Source organism: Cherax quadricarinatus, chromosome 56 (genome assembly GCF_038502225.1).
Source record: "Cherax quadricarinatus isolate ZL_2023a chromosome 56, ASM3850222v1, whole genome shotgun sequence".
NCBI classification, from domain to species: Eukaryota; Metazoa; Arthropoda; class Malacostraca; order Decapoda; family Parastacidae; genus Cherax; species Cherax quadricarinatus.
In genome coordinates this window covers 23,875,567-23,893,774 of record NC_091347.1, presented here as the reverse complement: position 1 = coordinate 23,893,774, position 18,208 = coordinate 23,875,567, and the positions used below count along the sequence as shown (strand labels likewise).

Genomic DNA, 18,208 nt, shown 5'->3' with positions numbered 1-18,208 from the left:
ATGTGGAATGACTGATGATGATGATGAATAATCTTCAGGGATTAACTGAAGACAAAAATCAAGCAAATATTGAACTTTTAAGCCAAGAAGACAGTTATAGCTCATTTAACGTGAAAGCTACAAGCTTACTGAACAGCTATGGGGAAAATTCCAGGAAAGAGGGAGAGAATAGCCATCTATCACGAATTAATATCGCCTCAGATTTATATTTTTAACTCATTGACAATAATAATTAACGATGCCAAATTATCTAGGAAAATACTGAAGTATCATGTTGAGGACAAGATAGGAAATGTTCCAAATTAACCCGACAGCCATCAATGTAGAGTATAAAAAAAAAGTTGAATGGAAGCGACCAATGAGTAAACAGAGAGGCTAACCCTAGAGTAGTAAAGAGGAGGCAATGCCAACTACTGTTCCTTCCCTCCCTCCAGGTCTAATCAGAAATGGCCTCGTTATACGTTGTGGAAAAGATGAAAAAAGAGGACCACCAGCTTTTTGACGGGGCAAAGAGCTCCTGCCACACCCTTAGTCCCTCACCCAGCCCATCCTTTTAAGATATGTTCGGGCATGACATATTGCCATATCCAAGCATATTAGAAATATCTATTCAGTCATACCACTACCTATGTGCAAGTTTTACGGTGTGCATTATGGATGTGATGACACGAATGTGTGTAATTATATGCACTCAAATACTCGATGCATGTACGGTATGTAATTATAATATAGGCGAGCCCACTGCTATGATGCACTCTTTTAAATTATAAAAAAATAAGAAAAAAATATCGTGAAGCCAGTGCCATTATATATCTACAAATGTAAATATGTAGTTAGATAAGTCATCCAAATTTTTCTTTCACTCCCCCGTCTTTCCTCTGTTTACTGGTAGATAGATAAATTATGACATCCAAATTCCTCTTTCCCCCATCCTCTGCTTCCCTTCCATACGGTAATTTCTCCTTTCCCCCCTCACTGAGGTAGAGCTAGATATCTTCATAATAAATTCTACATTTGTTGTGCATGGGATAGGCTATCCTGAAATACTGCAATTCCCAAGTGATACTAACTCCAGCTATGCTGGAACGAAACCTATGAAGCTACCGTAGCTGATGAACGCTTAATGAAATGCTTGACGATATTCACATTGCCCTACTGAGTCTTCCAGCTCAGACTAACAGATTTCAACACTTTATGAGCCCCATCCTGTGTAATGGAATATGGCAGGGAAACATACTTAACTTCTGTTTCCGCTGTATAACAGTCATACAGAATAGGGTAGCAGCACACTGATGTATGTAATTTTGCTAAATGAAAAAAAATCCCAGAAGCGAATGGGGCATCGCCTCTCCTAAGCAAGAAAATGCCAAGCACCTGAGGAAGAGAAAGGACGCGATGCCACCAGCCTTATTCAAGGAAATATACAGGATGTTCTCTATCGACAATTAAAAAAAAAATGTCTTCGAGGTAAAGACTGACTATTTACTAGTGAAGCGAGAAGTGACTAATCTGGCCTAGATGGGGTCCCGATTAGATCTTCGAAATAATGAGCATGTTATTTTATCTTGCTATGCTGGAAAATTCATAGGTAACCATAAATAAGAGGTGGGGATATTGTGATGCCTTTCGAAAGATCAGAAAACTCTGCTCACCTTTAGGATTACGAAGAGAATGATTCGAGATAATGTTACTCAGAAGCAAGGGAAAACCGTGTTTACCTAAGACAAATTTCGATCAGCTTTATTTTGTGAAATAATCTTCCGTGATTTACGTAAATTTTTTGCATAACTGATTAGTATGCCAACGGTAGGACTCTGTCCCATGGCAAAGCTTCCTCTCTCCACTAAGCGAATCATTTGACCAAGACTCGTGGTCAGCGGAAATTTTTCTTTCCTGATGAGGAGGTCCTCCCCCTCCCCAGTATTGGTACATTTTGGGGGTGAACGAGGAAGAGAATATTGAAGAGAATATTAAAGACAATCAGAGACTTACCTAATTCAGGAGGAGCAAGGAAAATCATAATGGAAGTCATGAAAGGCGGGCATCGTTATATCTGGGCGATTAGGAGCTGTCACCAGCTGAGCGGTGATTAGGAATAATCTTTTAACGATAATGAGATTAAGGTTTATCTTTTGGGTATGTCAATTATAATGACTGCGAATAAAGCCAAAATTTCTGAGGAAAATGGCAGGGATTTATAAAAATTATTAAATGATTCGGAAGAGCAGAGAGGATTATTTTGTTAAAGGGGCAATGAAAAGATTAATAGTATGTTTAGAAAAGATTACTAATTCTGAGGAGCAATGGAAGGATTGAAAAGTCTAAAGAATAATGAAGGGAAACGAACTCTCCGGAAGGGCAAGGTGTAAATTAGAGAAAATGTAAATAATACTGGAGACGGTGGAAGACGAAGTAGTTTGAGGTAATCAGCCTTGAAGAATCTGTTGAAGACGGAGGAAGACGTTAAGTAGTGGTTTGAGGTGACCAGTCCCTCAGCCTGGATGAAGGACTGATTATCTCAAACTACTGTACTACTTCATGTCTTCCACTATACCCAAAAGATAAGTATGAGGGGCTGATCACGTCAAAATGTTTCATGTCTTCTACTACTTCCAGTATTATTCTTTGTAATGAACTCATCAGGCCACTGGTAGGCGAAAAATCTCCACAATAAAGAGACGAAACTGCTGCACATGTAACTTTTTCATCCCCAGGGGAGGTACGGAAGCCATCCAAAAACATCAGCTATTATATTCTACCTGATAAAGTTCGCACATTCCTGAAGGAACTATCAATCCTCTGGCTCAAAGGTAATCACTGTCCCTGAGGGAATGATCTATCAATGTCCCTGAGAGAATGACCCACCCACTGGCCGCTGAGAGAATGATCCAGTCATTGGCCCCTGAGAGAATGATCCAGTCACTGGCCCCTGAGAGAATGATCCACCTATTGGCCCCTGAGAGAATGCTCCACCCACTGGCCTTCAGATGATCAGCTCGCTGTCCCTGGGGAAGTGAATCAATCAGTAACCTTATTATGATACACCCTCTGACTGAGGAATGATAACTAAATAATCTTAAATAAAATCTCGCACATCGGTTCTAAGAATGATCGATGCAATGACCAGGAATGATACACACACTATGGAATGATTCCCAATACCCAACACCGAGGGCAGATATTAAGAATGGAGAACGAGCCAATCAATCTTTGTAACCTAGCACTATAATTAGGGCATAATTTTGTTACTACAATAAACAAATAATTCTAGAACCAGCTTTGACAATCGTGGAAAAGGTATTAAAATGTTACGATTGTAACCCCTAGAGTTTTACTAATATCCCAACAATAATCTTTCGGTGAATTATTAATCAAGCTCTATATCAACTGCTTAACTATCTGAGTACCAGTAATTTCCAGGCATTTACCATGATAGGAATTATGAACTAAATGAACGTGAGGCCAGGCCATCGCCATGCAATTGGGATGTAAACGTATATGATACCGACAAACTTCTGGACACCAAATGCTAATTTTATGAAAATAACTGATTCAAAGCCCCGAGAAGTATTCAGTATCGTAAATAGTTTTATTAGCCTACTTACTAAATACAAGTATATGGCGGATGTTACTCAGGTTAAGTCACTACTGTCCCACCGGTTATTACACTACCTCTTCCACCTGCTCTTTAAAACGGCTTAAACGTTCATATATCTACGCGCTGATTAACATTAACTACTCTTTCTTGTCATGAAAAATCTTGTAATACATTATTTTCCAAACACGAAACTTTCGAAATAGTACTGTTGACTACAATAATTTCAGAAAAAAACATACGAAGATATCGCAACAAACCCTGTTACTGATGATAAAATGGGTCAAAATGATTACTTTGCGTCTCATGAATGCAGTGTAACTAGTAGCAGGATAAGGTCAAGAATGGGAAGAGGATAAAGGCAACACTGTTGGGCTGTGTATTCATTAAAGAGAATTGTTATGTAGTGTTAATTAACGTGGCGGTTGTGATAGTGACGTGGAGGTTGTGGTGTTCATGTTTCGGTTATGGTTATGCCGTGGCGGTGAACGTGGGGACAGTATTAGTGGTCCTTGTTATAGTGACTGTACCGGTAATTGCGATAGTGGTCACTGCAATTGTGGAGGTAGTGGTGGTTGTGACGGTATGATGATGGTGATGGAGCTTCGTAAAATGAGGGTTGTGGTGAAGATGACCGTTGTAGTAATGGTGGTGGTGGTCGCGGTGGAAATCACCACCATCCTATGGTTCTTGTTAACCAGGTAAGCTAAAATGTCTTATCAATGTCTAGCCCACGAAAGTTGATTGTTTAGCTGGGGAGAAGAGACTACTAATGTTGCAGCGGCACATAGAGGGAGCATGTGAGCTATCAACAGCTGTGAAGGAGTGGCAATATTCAGAGGGGGGAGGGGATGCATGTGATGTACTGTGGAGAAAAAGAGCAATGTGATCATTTGTCGAGAAAGGGGGGCATGTGAAAGGGTAGGGGGAGGGTGTGAGCGAGGGGGGTGCGCAGGTCTCCAGCCAGACAGACCCACCTGGTGAGAGGAGAGAGGGGAATGTAGCGGAAGCGGCCTGCTGGATGGTGGATGGGTCCTCCATAGCGACGTGTCAGAGGGGACAGGTACGCGGCCAGGGGCGGCACCGCTTTGTTGTTATTTGAGGGGTTATTAGCAAATTTGACAGTGATGGGCTCAGCTGCGCCTTCTGGGATAGTACCATTCAATTTTTGGATAGCTCGCTCCGCCTCAATACGCTGGTCAAACCGGATAAAGCCCACGCCCTTTGACAATCCTGGAGGACAAGAGAGAACGTCTTCCAAAAATAATACACTAGCACAAACGAATAATATAAAAAGATTTATCTTCAATACGCCAGGTGTAAGAAAGTGTGTTCACAATTCACTGAAAAACAGGGAAAGTTTGTGCAGGTGCTCACCTGTGATATTGTCGCAGAGAATGCGTGAGGTGATGATAGAGCCATACGCGCGGAACATACCCTCCAGGTCCTGCTGCGTCATTGACTTAGGCAGGCCAGACACGTACAAGTTGGCTCCCTTGATGGCTTCACTGCTCGGCCTCGCGTACGACACCTGTCACAGTACACCCATCATGTCTTGTGAATGCTAGATTAAACTGTTGTCACATACCAAGTCTTCGTAACCTGTCACACGCTAATAAGCACTATCACAACACTTGTCATATTACAACCATCATCACTGAACTCTTTAAGTACTCAACACTAAGTATTCATAACCTCTCATGCTATACATGCAGTTCTAACACACTAAGAGTTTTCATCGCATCAAATATGCTGAGATTAAACATGCTACGCAAATTCAACATTTTTTCTAGAGCTTTACATCTCCGGACTGAACACTTATCACTGAATAAACTTGAACCGACGATCCTCACACAATGACAAGCATTCTAGCCTCAATACTATAAATATATTTTGTTTTGTTAGATTTCAAAATGAGCTAAATCCACTGTGGCTAATTAATACGAATGGCACAAATATTTAGCTCATGGCAATGATAACGCTATGTCAGTGGTTCTTAACCTTTTTCGTCCTATGATCCCCCGAGATTCTTCAGGGTATTACCGTGGCCCCTATAATAAATTTTGAAATGGTGAACCTCACCGAGATATGACTTTTGACTATCATTCGAAAGGGAAATTGCCCTCAACTTGTTTGCCTGCTGTTCTCCAAGAACAACCTTCGTTGCTTCCAGAATGCAAGGCTTAATCAGGTCTTCGCCAATGGTATGAGGCCTCTTGGTCTGCACGATTTTTAGAGCAATTCTGTATGAAGTCTCCAACGCTGCTCCATTCTGACAAGCGAAGTGACCAGTGGAATCGATACGACTGGCCTTCAGAGAAACTTCTTTTCGCTTGAAAAAATCCAAGCTTTTTGTCCACCAGATGGCTGTGGCAAGACTCAAAATGGACATTCAGTTTGCTTGGCTTCATACTCTCGTGACTCAAAACTTTGGTGCAAACAACACACTGCGACTTGACCACAGTTCTGAATGATGCTTGTAAAACCCATCTTAACAAAGGCTTCATTGTACGTACGCTTCTCGGCAGACATAGCGCAAACAGGAAACCGCCTTGGGAGTCACGGAGCAAGAGTGACGGAGCAAGAGTGACATACAGCCATCCCCTACAGTAGCTTTGAACTGAGTGACTGGTTGTGGTTAATGTGTTTACTGTAGCAGACCAACACACGTGTGATTAGTGTTGCCACTTTCCAAACTGGTAAAAGCCCAAATGGCTAATTCAAATATATGAAAAGAAATTATACTCTCCCGAACCATTTGTGGTCCCCCCGAGAAACCCCGAACGACCCCCAGGTTAAGAACCGCTGCGCTATATAAAAGAAAACTGATACTACGCGGTGCAATTTAAAATGACTTCTTAACCTATAATCTGACTGACTGCTATGATATTATGGAAACTGGTTAATACTGAAAAATTATGAAATTACTAAGACATTTCTGCAAGCGATTTTAATATTCACAGAATACGACTAACTGAATGCAATTTAACTGTTTGCTTTACTGTAATTAAAGACCGAGAATGGAAGACATGTTGCTTGTAATTGATCAGTGGTGTAACCCTGGAATACTAGAGGTAAAAAAATACTAAGTCTACATGTGCGCAAAAAAGGAAACTGATTAATCTAGCCCAAAGCTGAAAACAGAATGTAAATAATATGCAAAGAAATCTAGCAAATAAATACTCCAAAGTTAATAAGAGGAAGGTATCCTACAGGTGTGATAACTACAGGCTTGGTGCTATCTTTTAGGATTGATATCTATGAGGTAAGAGTTACTCAGCCCATGATGATGAAAAAGACTCAACAATGATAAAAACAAAATATGTAAAAAGGACATGTGTTCTGACCTTGATAGTTTTGTTTTGGAGGCGTAGACCGTTGAGCTGGTTAATGGCTCGCTCAGCGTCATCCTGTCGAACATAGTTGACAAACCCGTAGCCGAGGCTCTGACCTGCAAAACAAACACGCAACACATTCAATAAAAGTAAGAAAATGCTAAATTTGTATTATATACACAATAAATCTTTGTTAAAGCACTCGTACGACTACCTTATTATTAGTAATATTATAACTAGTAATAATAAATGTAGTACTAGTACTCGAATATTAGTGAGTGAGTTAGGGGCTCCATTGAATTTCGCGAAAATTTATAATGAGAAGTGTATAAATACTAGTTTTTTTTTTTATACAGGGAAGAATTTTATTTTGGGAAGAAAAAAAAATTCTGGCTATTTTTTTCTCGAGGAAAAAAAAAAAACTTATTTAACTGTCTCAACCAATCTAGCCTAGCCCTAATCCAACGCACCCCAATGTACACTCAGAAAATACTGCTCGGGTGTTGGTATTATTGGCACTGTTTACATCACTCGGTCGGCAAGTCACGCATGCTGATTGAACCGGCGTATAATTTACCTGATACATTCTACCTCTCATATAAACAATTTTGTTGCCAGTATCTCCCCCCACCTCCACCCCAAAAAAATATACATAAGATATAACCATTTTTGACAGGTTATGGATAGATTGTTTGCGTTAAAGAAATGAAAAAGGATTAATTCGATGGAGCGCCTAAGCCCAATATTAGCCCTCAGAATATATATAGATTGTGTGTAAATCAAAGAATTTACTTTAATCCCTATTTTATTAGATCGGGCATACAAGAAAACATTGTTATTACAGGTACTGTCTCATGACAACATAGTTAAGGTTCCCAATTTTTGCACTACAGCTTACATGGGGCTGAGGGATTACCTAAGTAGTGTACACTGGGTTAACCTGACTAGGGATTATCGTGAACGAAGCCTGATAAGATGGTGGTGATAATTGCTAACATGACATTTTCTAAAGCATTATGGACCGGGCCGCGGGGGCGTTGATCTCCGGAATGCCCGCCAGGTAGACAAGCTGGCCTAGCTTCTTTAATCCAAGATACCATTGCATAAATTTCACAATAAAGATAACAGAATTCCTACAAAATGGATATATATGCACTGGATAATACAGAGACGACGATCGCTGAAGGCACTATCAAAAGTATGAGCTTGCACTCTCAAAAGGGGAGATATGCTTAAAGCGTAAGAAGGAAAATAGAAATAAATGATATATAGTGTTTAAAAATATATAATCAAGACAAACCATACCACGGGCGGGATTTGAACCCGCAGTCAGTCTCAAAACTCTAGACCGTCGCGTTAGCCACTTGACCAGCTAGCTTCAATAAGATTCGTCCAACTAGGTATATTTCTACACCATGCAAGTTTTTACAGACGAATCTCCCGCTAGCGTGGCCGTGGCGAACTCTAGCTCAAGTCCCCTCAAAGCCGTCAACATGACTCACGAAATCGTAATGACACGATTGCAAACAAACCATACCACGTCTGTAAAAAACTTTCATTTGTGGACACAGTGGTGCCTATGCTAACCTTCCTATGGTGTAGAAATACACATAGTTGGACGAATCATATTGAAGCTAGCTGGCCCAGTGGCTAACGCGACGGTCTGGAGTTTTGAGACTCTCTGACCGCGGGTTCAAATCCCGCCCGTGGTATGGTTTGTTTGCAATCGTGTCATTACGATTTCCTGAGTCATAATCAAGACAGAACTTGCAGCAATGAAGTACTTTAAATTTCGAAAAGATGTAGGGAAGTACTGGTTCGGCAATGGAGTTGTAGATGAATGGCACAAACTCCCAAGTAGGGTCACTCGGGCAAAATTTTTAAGTAGTTTAAGTATAGGTTGGATGGGTACACGAATGGGTGCGAGTTAGATGTGCTCAGCGTGGAATAACAAGACCTACTGCAACGTTCCTTCATTCTTGTGTATTCGTCCTTACGAGTTCTTATAAAAATTAGTAACAGTAGTATAAAAAAAATAGTCATGAGGTTCACTAGACATGTACGCCAAAATAGGCATTCAAAGCGAGGCCCGGTGCGCCTTTTAACATTGAATACGATAGTCATGGAAAAAAAATGCAGTATAATGCGATCCTTTACTGACAATGAGTGGAAAAAAAGGCAATTTTTTTTCATTACAATGAAAATTATTTTTCTTTTTGGACTAAAACAACCTAGAAACCTCACCTAACGTCCCTAAAACTAAAACTTTTTTTTAGCTAAATTCTACTAGATTATATATATACAGTGATACCTCGCATATTCGGCTTGTCATTATCCGAACCTCTCCAATATCTGAACAGGCCCTGGGAAAGGGCGAAATTCTAAAATTATTACCAAAACACCCGAACAGCCGTTCGGATACGGCAGTAGGCTGAATCAAACTTAGCGCGCACTTCAGTGTACGGGTTGGTTACTAGGAGCAGCACTCTTCGCCACCCTCTGTGATATCAAGAAGGCTTGTGACAAGATTATGGTCTACACAAGTGAGTTTTCTGCCGCCTCAAAAACTGGAAAAAGTGCCGAAAGAAAAGTGATGGCGAAGCCACAGAGCTTGGAACTCGATAAGTGCATGATGAAGTTGTACCTAAAACAACGTGGTAGTGGTATGATGGTTAGTGGCGCCGACATGCAGGACTGGCTAGTGTGACGAAGACGACCCTGGTGTGCAATCTCTCACAGATGCAGAGATTGTAGAATCAGTGTTGCACCCGGAACATTCCGAAAGTGACGACGACGACCCAATGCCTCAAAGACCAAAAACTTCAGCAGCAAGGGCAGGTGTCGAAACACTTGGAGTATTTGGAGCATCCACTGCCCACAGCCCATTTGAAAATTTATGGTCCTGTGGTCCGTGAAATCCGGGAGGCTGTTATTCGAGCCCAGTGTCTGGTCCCACCGCCAGACGACTTTGGACTTTTTTTTAAACCTACAACGCCGTCGCCGATGGCGATATAACGGTACGGATCCTTGCTATTTTGACTTAAATAGCAACGCTCTTCTTGCTGAGCATGGCAAGCGAAAATTTGTGTATGCAATAATTTCGCAAAAATCATTCTGAACCTAACGAAAAATATATATTCATTAAGTTTATTATTAAACTATTGTAAACTTACCTAAAATATATTTAGTTTGATTAAGCTAAATTAAATTGCGCTTGTTATAATAAAATGAGGCAAGTTTTCTAAAGTTCTTTTGGTACAAAATTATTAATATTTACATTAACAAATTAAAAAAAATATCTTTAAATGTACAAGAGAAAACTTTTGAAAGGACTTAATTTTAAATGAGTTCTTCAACAATATCATACAGAGAAGCCTCGCCACAGCCCGTTGCCCAGCCCATCGGGAACCCCAAGTGCAGAGGTCTGACGGAAGTCAAAAGCGTCCTGGTGGAGCCACTATGCTACCCAGGAAGGATGAAAAGCAGATTGCCTGGGACTACACCTGTGCCGCCACATTGACAGACACCTACTTCTCATATTCCGTAGCTGAAGGAGGTGGAGCTGCCAGCCACAGGGAGACCCAGAAGATCTTCCCCCTTGCTATAACTTCATCCCAATAGGGTTGGAGACCCTTGGAGCAAGTGTGCTCTCAAGTTCCTCAAAGAGCTGGGTGAAAAACTCATCATAGAAACCAAGGACCACAGGGCGGCCAGCTTCCTCTTTCAGAGACTCAGTGTTGCGATCCATAGGGTAAATGCCTGCAGCATTCTGGGCACGTGGCCCACCGCCGGTGAGCTGGACGAAGTATTCGAGATGCAGCTCTGAGTTATCTATGTTGTTTTACTCTCTATTGTATTTTTGTCAATGTATTTTGTCTAAATAATATATAATAATTATATATATATATATATATATATATATATATATATATATATATATATATATATATATATATATATATAGAGAGAGAGAGAGAGAGAGAGAGAGAGAGAGAGAGAGAGAGAGAGAGAGAGAGAGAGAGAGAGAGAGACAGAAAGCGCAGTGACATGAAGGGTCAGGTGAGAATGATGAATCTGACGACTGAGAAAAGTTTGGATATGATATGGACACGCCTAGCATGAGCAAGTAGGCCTGCTGCAGTGTTCCTCCATGCTAAGATCAGGTGCTATATTGTAGAAGCTGTTGTTCTGGCTGAAACTGCTTGATATGCAAATGAGAGATGATTACAATTATTATTATAATCAAGGGGAAGCGCTAAACCCGTAGAATTATACAGCGCCTGGGGGGGGAATGTGGAAGGCATTCAGGCTTAATTCTGGGAACTGGAGCACAGATCCAATTCCCTAAATCAAGAGCCCCTCACCAACATCAAGGAACCTTCCCTGAGGGGAGATGATTACAAGATTCTGCATCTGTCTTCTGAGATGAGCCGTGCGTTTCTGTAGTTAATTTAATGGTTGTGGGAATTTCGGTGTAAAACGCTGGCATTCTCTATATATATCGTGTCGATATTTTATACCATTCATCTCTACGATAGTCCTGTAAAGACCATCGTCGTACGCGCTTCAGATCTGGCTACTAGTTGTATCTTAATACCAACTATTTCACGCGATTTTCCAGTAGTTTTTCCTTGTTTAAAAAATATAAAATTGGCAATAAAGCATACGAAGTTGGGTTTACACGCTTCAACTCGAGGACATGCCGTTTGAGTTGGACATGTCTCCTAACAATTTTGGCTATTTAATTCTATATCTTAAAGTTGTCGTTTTGATTATAATAATTCAGAAACAGACAGGATTCGAACCGATCACAAGGCAGTCCTACAATTAGCAGGCCAGCGCTCTAACCATTAATGTTTTAGTGCACAACCACCTCCACTCTTGCTCTTCTAGATTTTTGAGCTCTGCCACACTCAGGATCATTACTAAAAATATTAATACTCTCAGTGTGGCCTTTGAATTACGGTTCTTGCATAATTGGCAAAATATAATATTAAGTAACTTTACAGAGGTAATTTTGCAGGTGATCAATGTAAGTATGTGGAAACTACGGTTTTCATTGAAACTGTTATATATCTAATTACCAATACGTTCCAATATAAATTAGCGTCCTCATCTCCGGCTGCCCTTTCAAATTCACGTGTCAAAGAGTGCACACGATTGTTCAAAAGGACACGTCAAGTGCATACATCACCACTGTGGAGACAAATTTTGCACTGACGTGACCCCTCCGGTCTACACACACACAATATATATATATATATATATATATATATATATATATATATATATATATATATATATATATATATATATTTGTAGGTACGCCAACTATGTTCACCACAGCCTTTATACGTGACGGCTGTGGGTATGGGTCACGTGACTCACTTCCAATACACTTGAGACGCTGGCCCCTAGTAGCGCCAGAGCGTCAATCTTGGCATAGGAACTGCGAGGGGCAGAAGCGAGTGTGTTAGCAGGCTTGACGAGATCTCTCAATAAATCCATTTTTAAACCTATATCACTCATTCAAGGAACCTCACATGACACACTGAAGTCAGACCCTGCGAGTCGAGTATGTTCAGTTATGATGCATTTAATGTTAATAATTGAAGTTCTGAATCTTAGAACTAATGTTCTGCATCTCAAGACAAAAAAATAAAAATAAATGAAAACGATAATACAACAATGAAAAAAATAGTTAAAATTTCCAGAAAATTTGTAAATCACTGCAATTTCTGTTAAACGAAGCTTTAACTCCGGTAAGTTTAACACACTATTAGATGCTTTATTTTTTTTACATGAAGTAAACATTTTTTTAAACTAAAGCTGCCTGGTAGATAATAAAATTTACAATGGATCATGTGTTGACACTGAACACTATACGAAGCTAACTTTGCCAAAAATAATAAGAGCTGATACCTCGGGTGATAACAGTATATCACATCAAATATTAACAACTGTAATCCAAATTACCGTATTTCGTGACTTATAAGACGCTCCAATGCATTAAAGGCATCCCAATTTTGAAGGTAATAATCAGAAAAAAAGTTAAGTGCCTAATACCAAGTAATATTTACTCCACTGAAATCTATGGTAATTTTACATGTAGAAATAAGGTTACGTTTGATTTATGGGTAGGTCAAAACATACGATAGGCCTAGTGTTCACCTGAACACCCCGATGATATCTCAATTTGAACTGGTGAAACAGTTGCTGGTGGCCGAGTTGCTGCTGTGTGCTAAACTCTTTAGTGAGAGTCCCAGAGTGCATACTGATGCGTCTTTTTTAGTGACTATCGGTATAAACAAAAATGGCTGCTTCAGTTGTTGTTGGGCCACCGTATTTGCTTGGCAATTTTTGACAGTAAGTACCATAACATATGGTAAACATGGTTACCGGTACCTAGTAATAAAGTGAAATTACCCAGCATGTGCTAATGGCAGCGTAGTATACGGTAGCATTATTTTAAAGTGCCTACCATAAATAACACTGCTTTGTGACTTCGGTAGTTTAAGAAATAAGAAAAGGAAGGTGTTACTTAAGGAGGAATTTCGTTTTCTGTCAGTATCCAAGTACAGTATCCGTATTTCATAAATAGTTAAATAGCTGTTCTCAAAACGTTATTAATTTAATGTAATTCTGAAACACTGGACTTGTTTTAGTTTCAATGGTTCGGCATCGGACGTAACTGGGAGAGCTACAGCGCACCCCACTCCTGAAACTTGTAGCTCCCGTCAGTGACCTTTAGTTCACAGGACGCAGGGTGGTTTTTGGAGACATTTTATGGAAGAAAAAATAAGTCTAATATGCCGCGAAATACAGTATATTATCTCACACAAGGAACAGGCTACGCTGCTCTACATAAAAAATCAATAAAACATACATACACACTCAAGGTAAGTCATAATGAGCGACTGTGGGTCAACGCCCCCGCGGCCCGGTCTGTGACCAGGCCTCATGGTGGATCAGGGCCTGATCAACCAGGCTGTTACTGTTGGCTGCACGCAACCCGACGTACAAACCACAGCCCGGCTAGTCAGGTACTGACTTTAGGTGCCTGTTTAGCGCCGCCTTGAAGACAGCCAGGGGTCTATTGGTAATTCCCCTTATGTATGATGGGAGGCAGTTGAACAGTTTTGGGCCCCTCACACTTACTGTGTTGTCTCAACGTGCTAGTGGCGCCCCTGCTTTTCATTGGGGGATGTTACATCGTCTGCCTAGTCTTTTGCTTTCATAGGGAGTGATTTTCGTGTTCAAATTTGGTACTAATCCCTCTAGGATTTTCCAAGTGTATATAATCATGTATCTCTCCCGCCTGCGTTCCAGGGAATACAGGTTCAGGAACTTCAAGCGCTCCCAGTAATTGAGGTGTTTTATCTCCGTTATGCGCGCCGTGAAGGTTCTCTGTACATTTTCTAGTTCAGCAATTTCACCTGCCTTGAAAAGTGCGGTTAGTGTGCAGCAATATTCCAGCCTAGATAGAACAAGCGACCTGAAGTGTCATCATGGGCTTGGCATCCCTAGTTTTGAAGGTTCTCATTATCCATCCCGTCATTTTTCTAGCAGATGCGATTGATACAATGCTTTGGTCTTTGAAGGTAAGATCCTTTGACATTATCACTCCCAGGTCTTTTACATTAGTTTTTCGTTCTATTGTGTGGTTGAAATTTGATTTATACTCCGATATAGTTTTAACTTCTTCACGTTTTCCATATCGGAGTAATTGAAATTTCTCATCACTGAACTTCATATTGTTTTCTGCGACCCATTTAAAGATTTGGTTGATGTCCGCCTGGAGTCTTGCAGTGTCTTCAATGGAGGAAACTGTCATGCAAATTCGGGTGTCATCTGCAAAGGAAGACACGGTGCTGTGGCTTACATCCCTGTCTATGTCAGATGTAAGGATGAGGAACAGGATGGGAGCGAGTACTGTGCCTTGTGGAACAGAGCTTTTCACCGCAGCCGCCTCAAATTTTACTCTGTTGACTACTACTCTGTGTTCTATTTGTTAGGAAATTACAGATCCATCTAATAACTTTTCCTGTTATTCCTTTATCACGCATTTTGTGTACTATTACACCATGGTCACATCTGTCAAAGGATTTTGCAAAGTCTGTGTATCCAACTGCGTTTTGTCTTCTAGAGCATCCAGGACCTTGTCATAGTGGTCCAGTAGTTGGGACAGGCAGGAGCGACCTGCTCTAAACCCATGTTGCCCTGGGTTGTGTAACTGATGGGTATCTAGATGGGTGGCGATCTTGCTTCTTAGAACCCTTTCAAAGATTTTTATGATATGGGATGTTAGCGCTATCGGTTTGTAGTCCTTTGCTATTGTGGAGTGGGGCTATGTCTGTTGTTTTTAGCAGCTGTGGGACAACCTGTGTCCATGCTCCCTCTCCATAGGATGTTAAAAGCACATATTCTTGATAAACATGGAGTTCCATGAGTCTGGGCCTGGGACAGAGTGCATGGGCATGTCATTTATCGCCTTTTTGAAGTCATTTGGCATCAGGATAATATCAGATAGGTTTGAGTTTACCAAATGCTGTATCTCGCTCATAAAAAATTTATTTAGGTCTTCGACTCTCAATCTGGTGAGCTGCTCGCTAAAAACAGTCATACTGGGACTTGAGTAGCTCATTCATTTCCTTGCTGTCATCTGTGTAAGACCCATCTCGTCTAAGTAGGGGCCCAATACTGGATGTTCTCGACTTTGATTTGGCATAAGAAAATAAATATTTTGGGTTTCTTTCAGTTTCATTTATGGCTTTTAGTTCTTCCCGCATTTCTTGGCTCCTGCAAGATTCCTTTAGCTTTAGTTTCAATGTTTATTTCTCTGACCAGTGTCTCCCTACGCATTACAGATATATTGGCCTCTTTAGCCGCTCTTATTTTTTGCCTTCGCCTGTATAGGGAGTGCCTTTCTCTTTCTAGTTTACACCTTCTTTTCCTTAAAGGAATATGCCTTGAGCATACCTCGAGTTCCACGAGTTAATTTGTTCTAAACATAGGTTTGGATCCGTGTTGCTTAGGTTTTCTTCCCAGTTTATATCATTTAGGACCTGGTTTACTTGGTCCCACCTTATGTTTTTATTATTTAAGTTGAATTTGATGAAGGCTGTCTTGTGACTGATCACATTTTGTTGGTCTGGGGCCCCGTGCATACGTGTCTGAACCTCTATTACGTTGTGATCTGAGTATATTGTTTTTGTTGTGGTAATATTTCGTATCAGATCATCATTGTTAATGAAGATGAGGTCCAGTGTATTCTCCAATCTTGTTGGCTCTATTATTTGCTGGTTTAAGGTGAATTTGGTGCAGAGATTTAAAAGCCCGTGTGTGCGCGAGTTTTCATCTGAGCTGCCTCCTGGGGTTATCTTTGTTACAGCATTATTTGCTATATTCCTCCATTTTAGGTGCCTTAGGTAGAAATCGTCCAGGAGCAAGATGTTGGGGGTAGGAGCTGGAAGATTTTCCAGACAGTGATCAATTTTCAAAAGCTGTTCTTGGAATTGTTAAGTTGCATCAGGAGGCATGTATACAACCACAATGACCAGGTTTTGGTTCTCGATCTTTACTGCCAAAATTTCAACTACATCAGTTGAGGCAGTTAGTAGTTCCGACCATGTCAGTGACACTGACGTACAGAAACCCCCCTTCCTTCCCCCTTTTGCCTGTTGACTCTGTCGCATCTGTATAGGTTATAACCCGGGATCCATATTTCATTGTCAAGGTGATCCTTTATGTGGGTCTGTGAGCAGTTCACGGAAGAAAGTTATTGTTGTTCGTTGCTGGCTTTAGACCCTGTATATTTGCAAAGATGAATGTTGTCGTATTGGTGGTATGGGGAAGAGGGTCTTTTTTCCTGGCACTAATATCTGCTATTCTGTGATTCCACTCCAGAAATGTGGTATGGGAGATAAGGTACAAACTTTAGTGCTCAAAGTTAAGGCACTGGGACAAGTGACAGACACGTCAATTTGCTCTACAAGATTAGGACTACCAAGACCAGAAGTTAGTCCAGTAAACTCGAGCAAGGTCATACCCCTACCCCTCCCTCACCTATTACTGACAGCAACCAGAAAAATTTAATACTTTGCACTAATGACAAACTTGTGAAATTGAAAGTATATAAAAATGCTATTAGTTTATTAAATAGATAAAAATAACGGTTAAAAGACGTTACTTTATCTATAAATGCAAATTCCCCCATAAAAAAAATCGAGGTACACTCACACAAACAGCAAACAAAAAAGTCACCAGCAACTCGAACATTATCAGCAGCAACAGCAAGATTTCTACTTTATTACAAGTACGTTACAAAAGCACTAGCTAACGAATTTATAAAAAAAAAAAAAAGTGGAAAAGGAACTAGCAGATCCATTACCTCAATAATGTATGTCAACTTTATCTCAGTAGACTGAGAAAAACTTACAAGATCAACAGATTAATAGACGTTGTTGTAAATGGTATGGTGATGCCGAAAAATTGTGGAAAAGACACTCATGTACAGTTCAGAACATTTATTAAAGAAAACGTTTTTGCCACTCGTAGTGAAACGTTTACTTTAATAAATGTCATGAACTGTACGCAAATGTCCTTTTCTACACACTAGACGTTGTCACTGTTAGACTAAGACTAGGCTATACATATCTGTTGCATTTCACTTTGTAGCAATGTCACATGACATGTATGTATGTATTCAGGGTCCGGGGCCCCACACTATACAACAGTTCTTAAGTGTCCGGACAATCCGACAAACCCCGAGAAGAAATGGCAACAAATCACATCATTGTCAACAAGGTATCCGAAATCTTAGAGAACGTATCCCACTTTGTACAGCTTAGATGAATGAACTGTTATTTGACTGACAATAAGTGACCACTGTTTATAGTGGTAATCACATTTTTATAAGTAACGTATAAAAATGACTCATATTAACAATACAACAATGTCCAGTCCTGTATGACAAAGCCCATTATGGCTCTGTAATCCTGTTGTTTTTTTGTGCTACCGCCAACAGGATGAGCTGTGGGTGCACAATAAATAGTTGCTCTTGCGGCACTAGTATTTTGTTACATGTTATATGAATACATATTACAGTTAAAACTCGATATAGCAATGCTTCAGAATTCTTATAAAAACATTAAATTTGTACAAATTATTAGTAATAGTAGTAATGTGCAGTATTATGCTTCAAATAAACCCTTTTGTTGCGACTCACGAGAAGTAAAAACAGCATCTCTTGTGTATGCTTGACAGTCAGTATGGCAGA

General features: G+C 40.3%; 1 protein-coding gene across 5 annotated transcripts in view; it reads right to left on the bottom strand.

Moving 5' to 3' along the window:
* Positions 1-4,469: 4,469 nt before the first annotated feature.
* The window catches only part of LOC128700680 (ELAV-like protein 4), a 148,740-nt gene continuing 135,001 nt past the window's right edge, over positions 4,470-18,208 (bottom strand). For all 5 annotated transcript variants that reach the window (XM_070097222.1, XM_053793982.2, XM_070097224.1 and 2 more), the window contains 3 exons: positions 6,943-7,046; positions 4,973-5,126; positions 4,470-4,828 (listed from right to left, as the gene is read on the bottom strand). In XM_070097222.1, the coding sequence (XP_069953323.1) occupies positions 4,485-4,828; positions 4,973-5,126; positions 6,943-7,046 (602 nt within the window). In that variant the 3' untranslated portion in view covers positions 4,470-4,484. The remainder of the gene's footprint in view (positions 4,829-4,972; positions 5,127-6,942; positions 7,047-18,208) is intronic.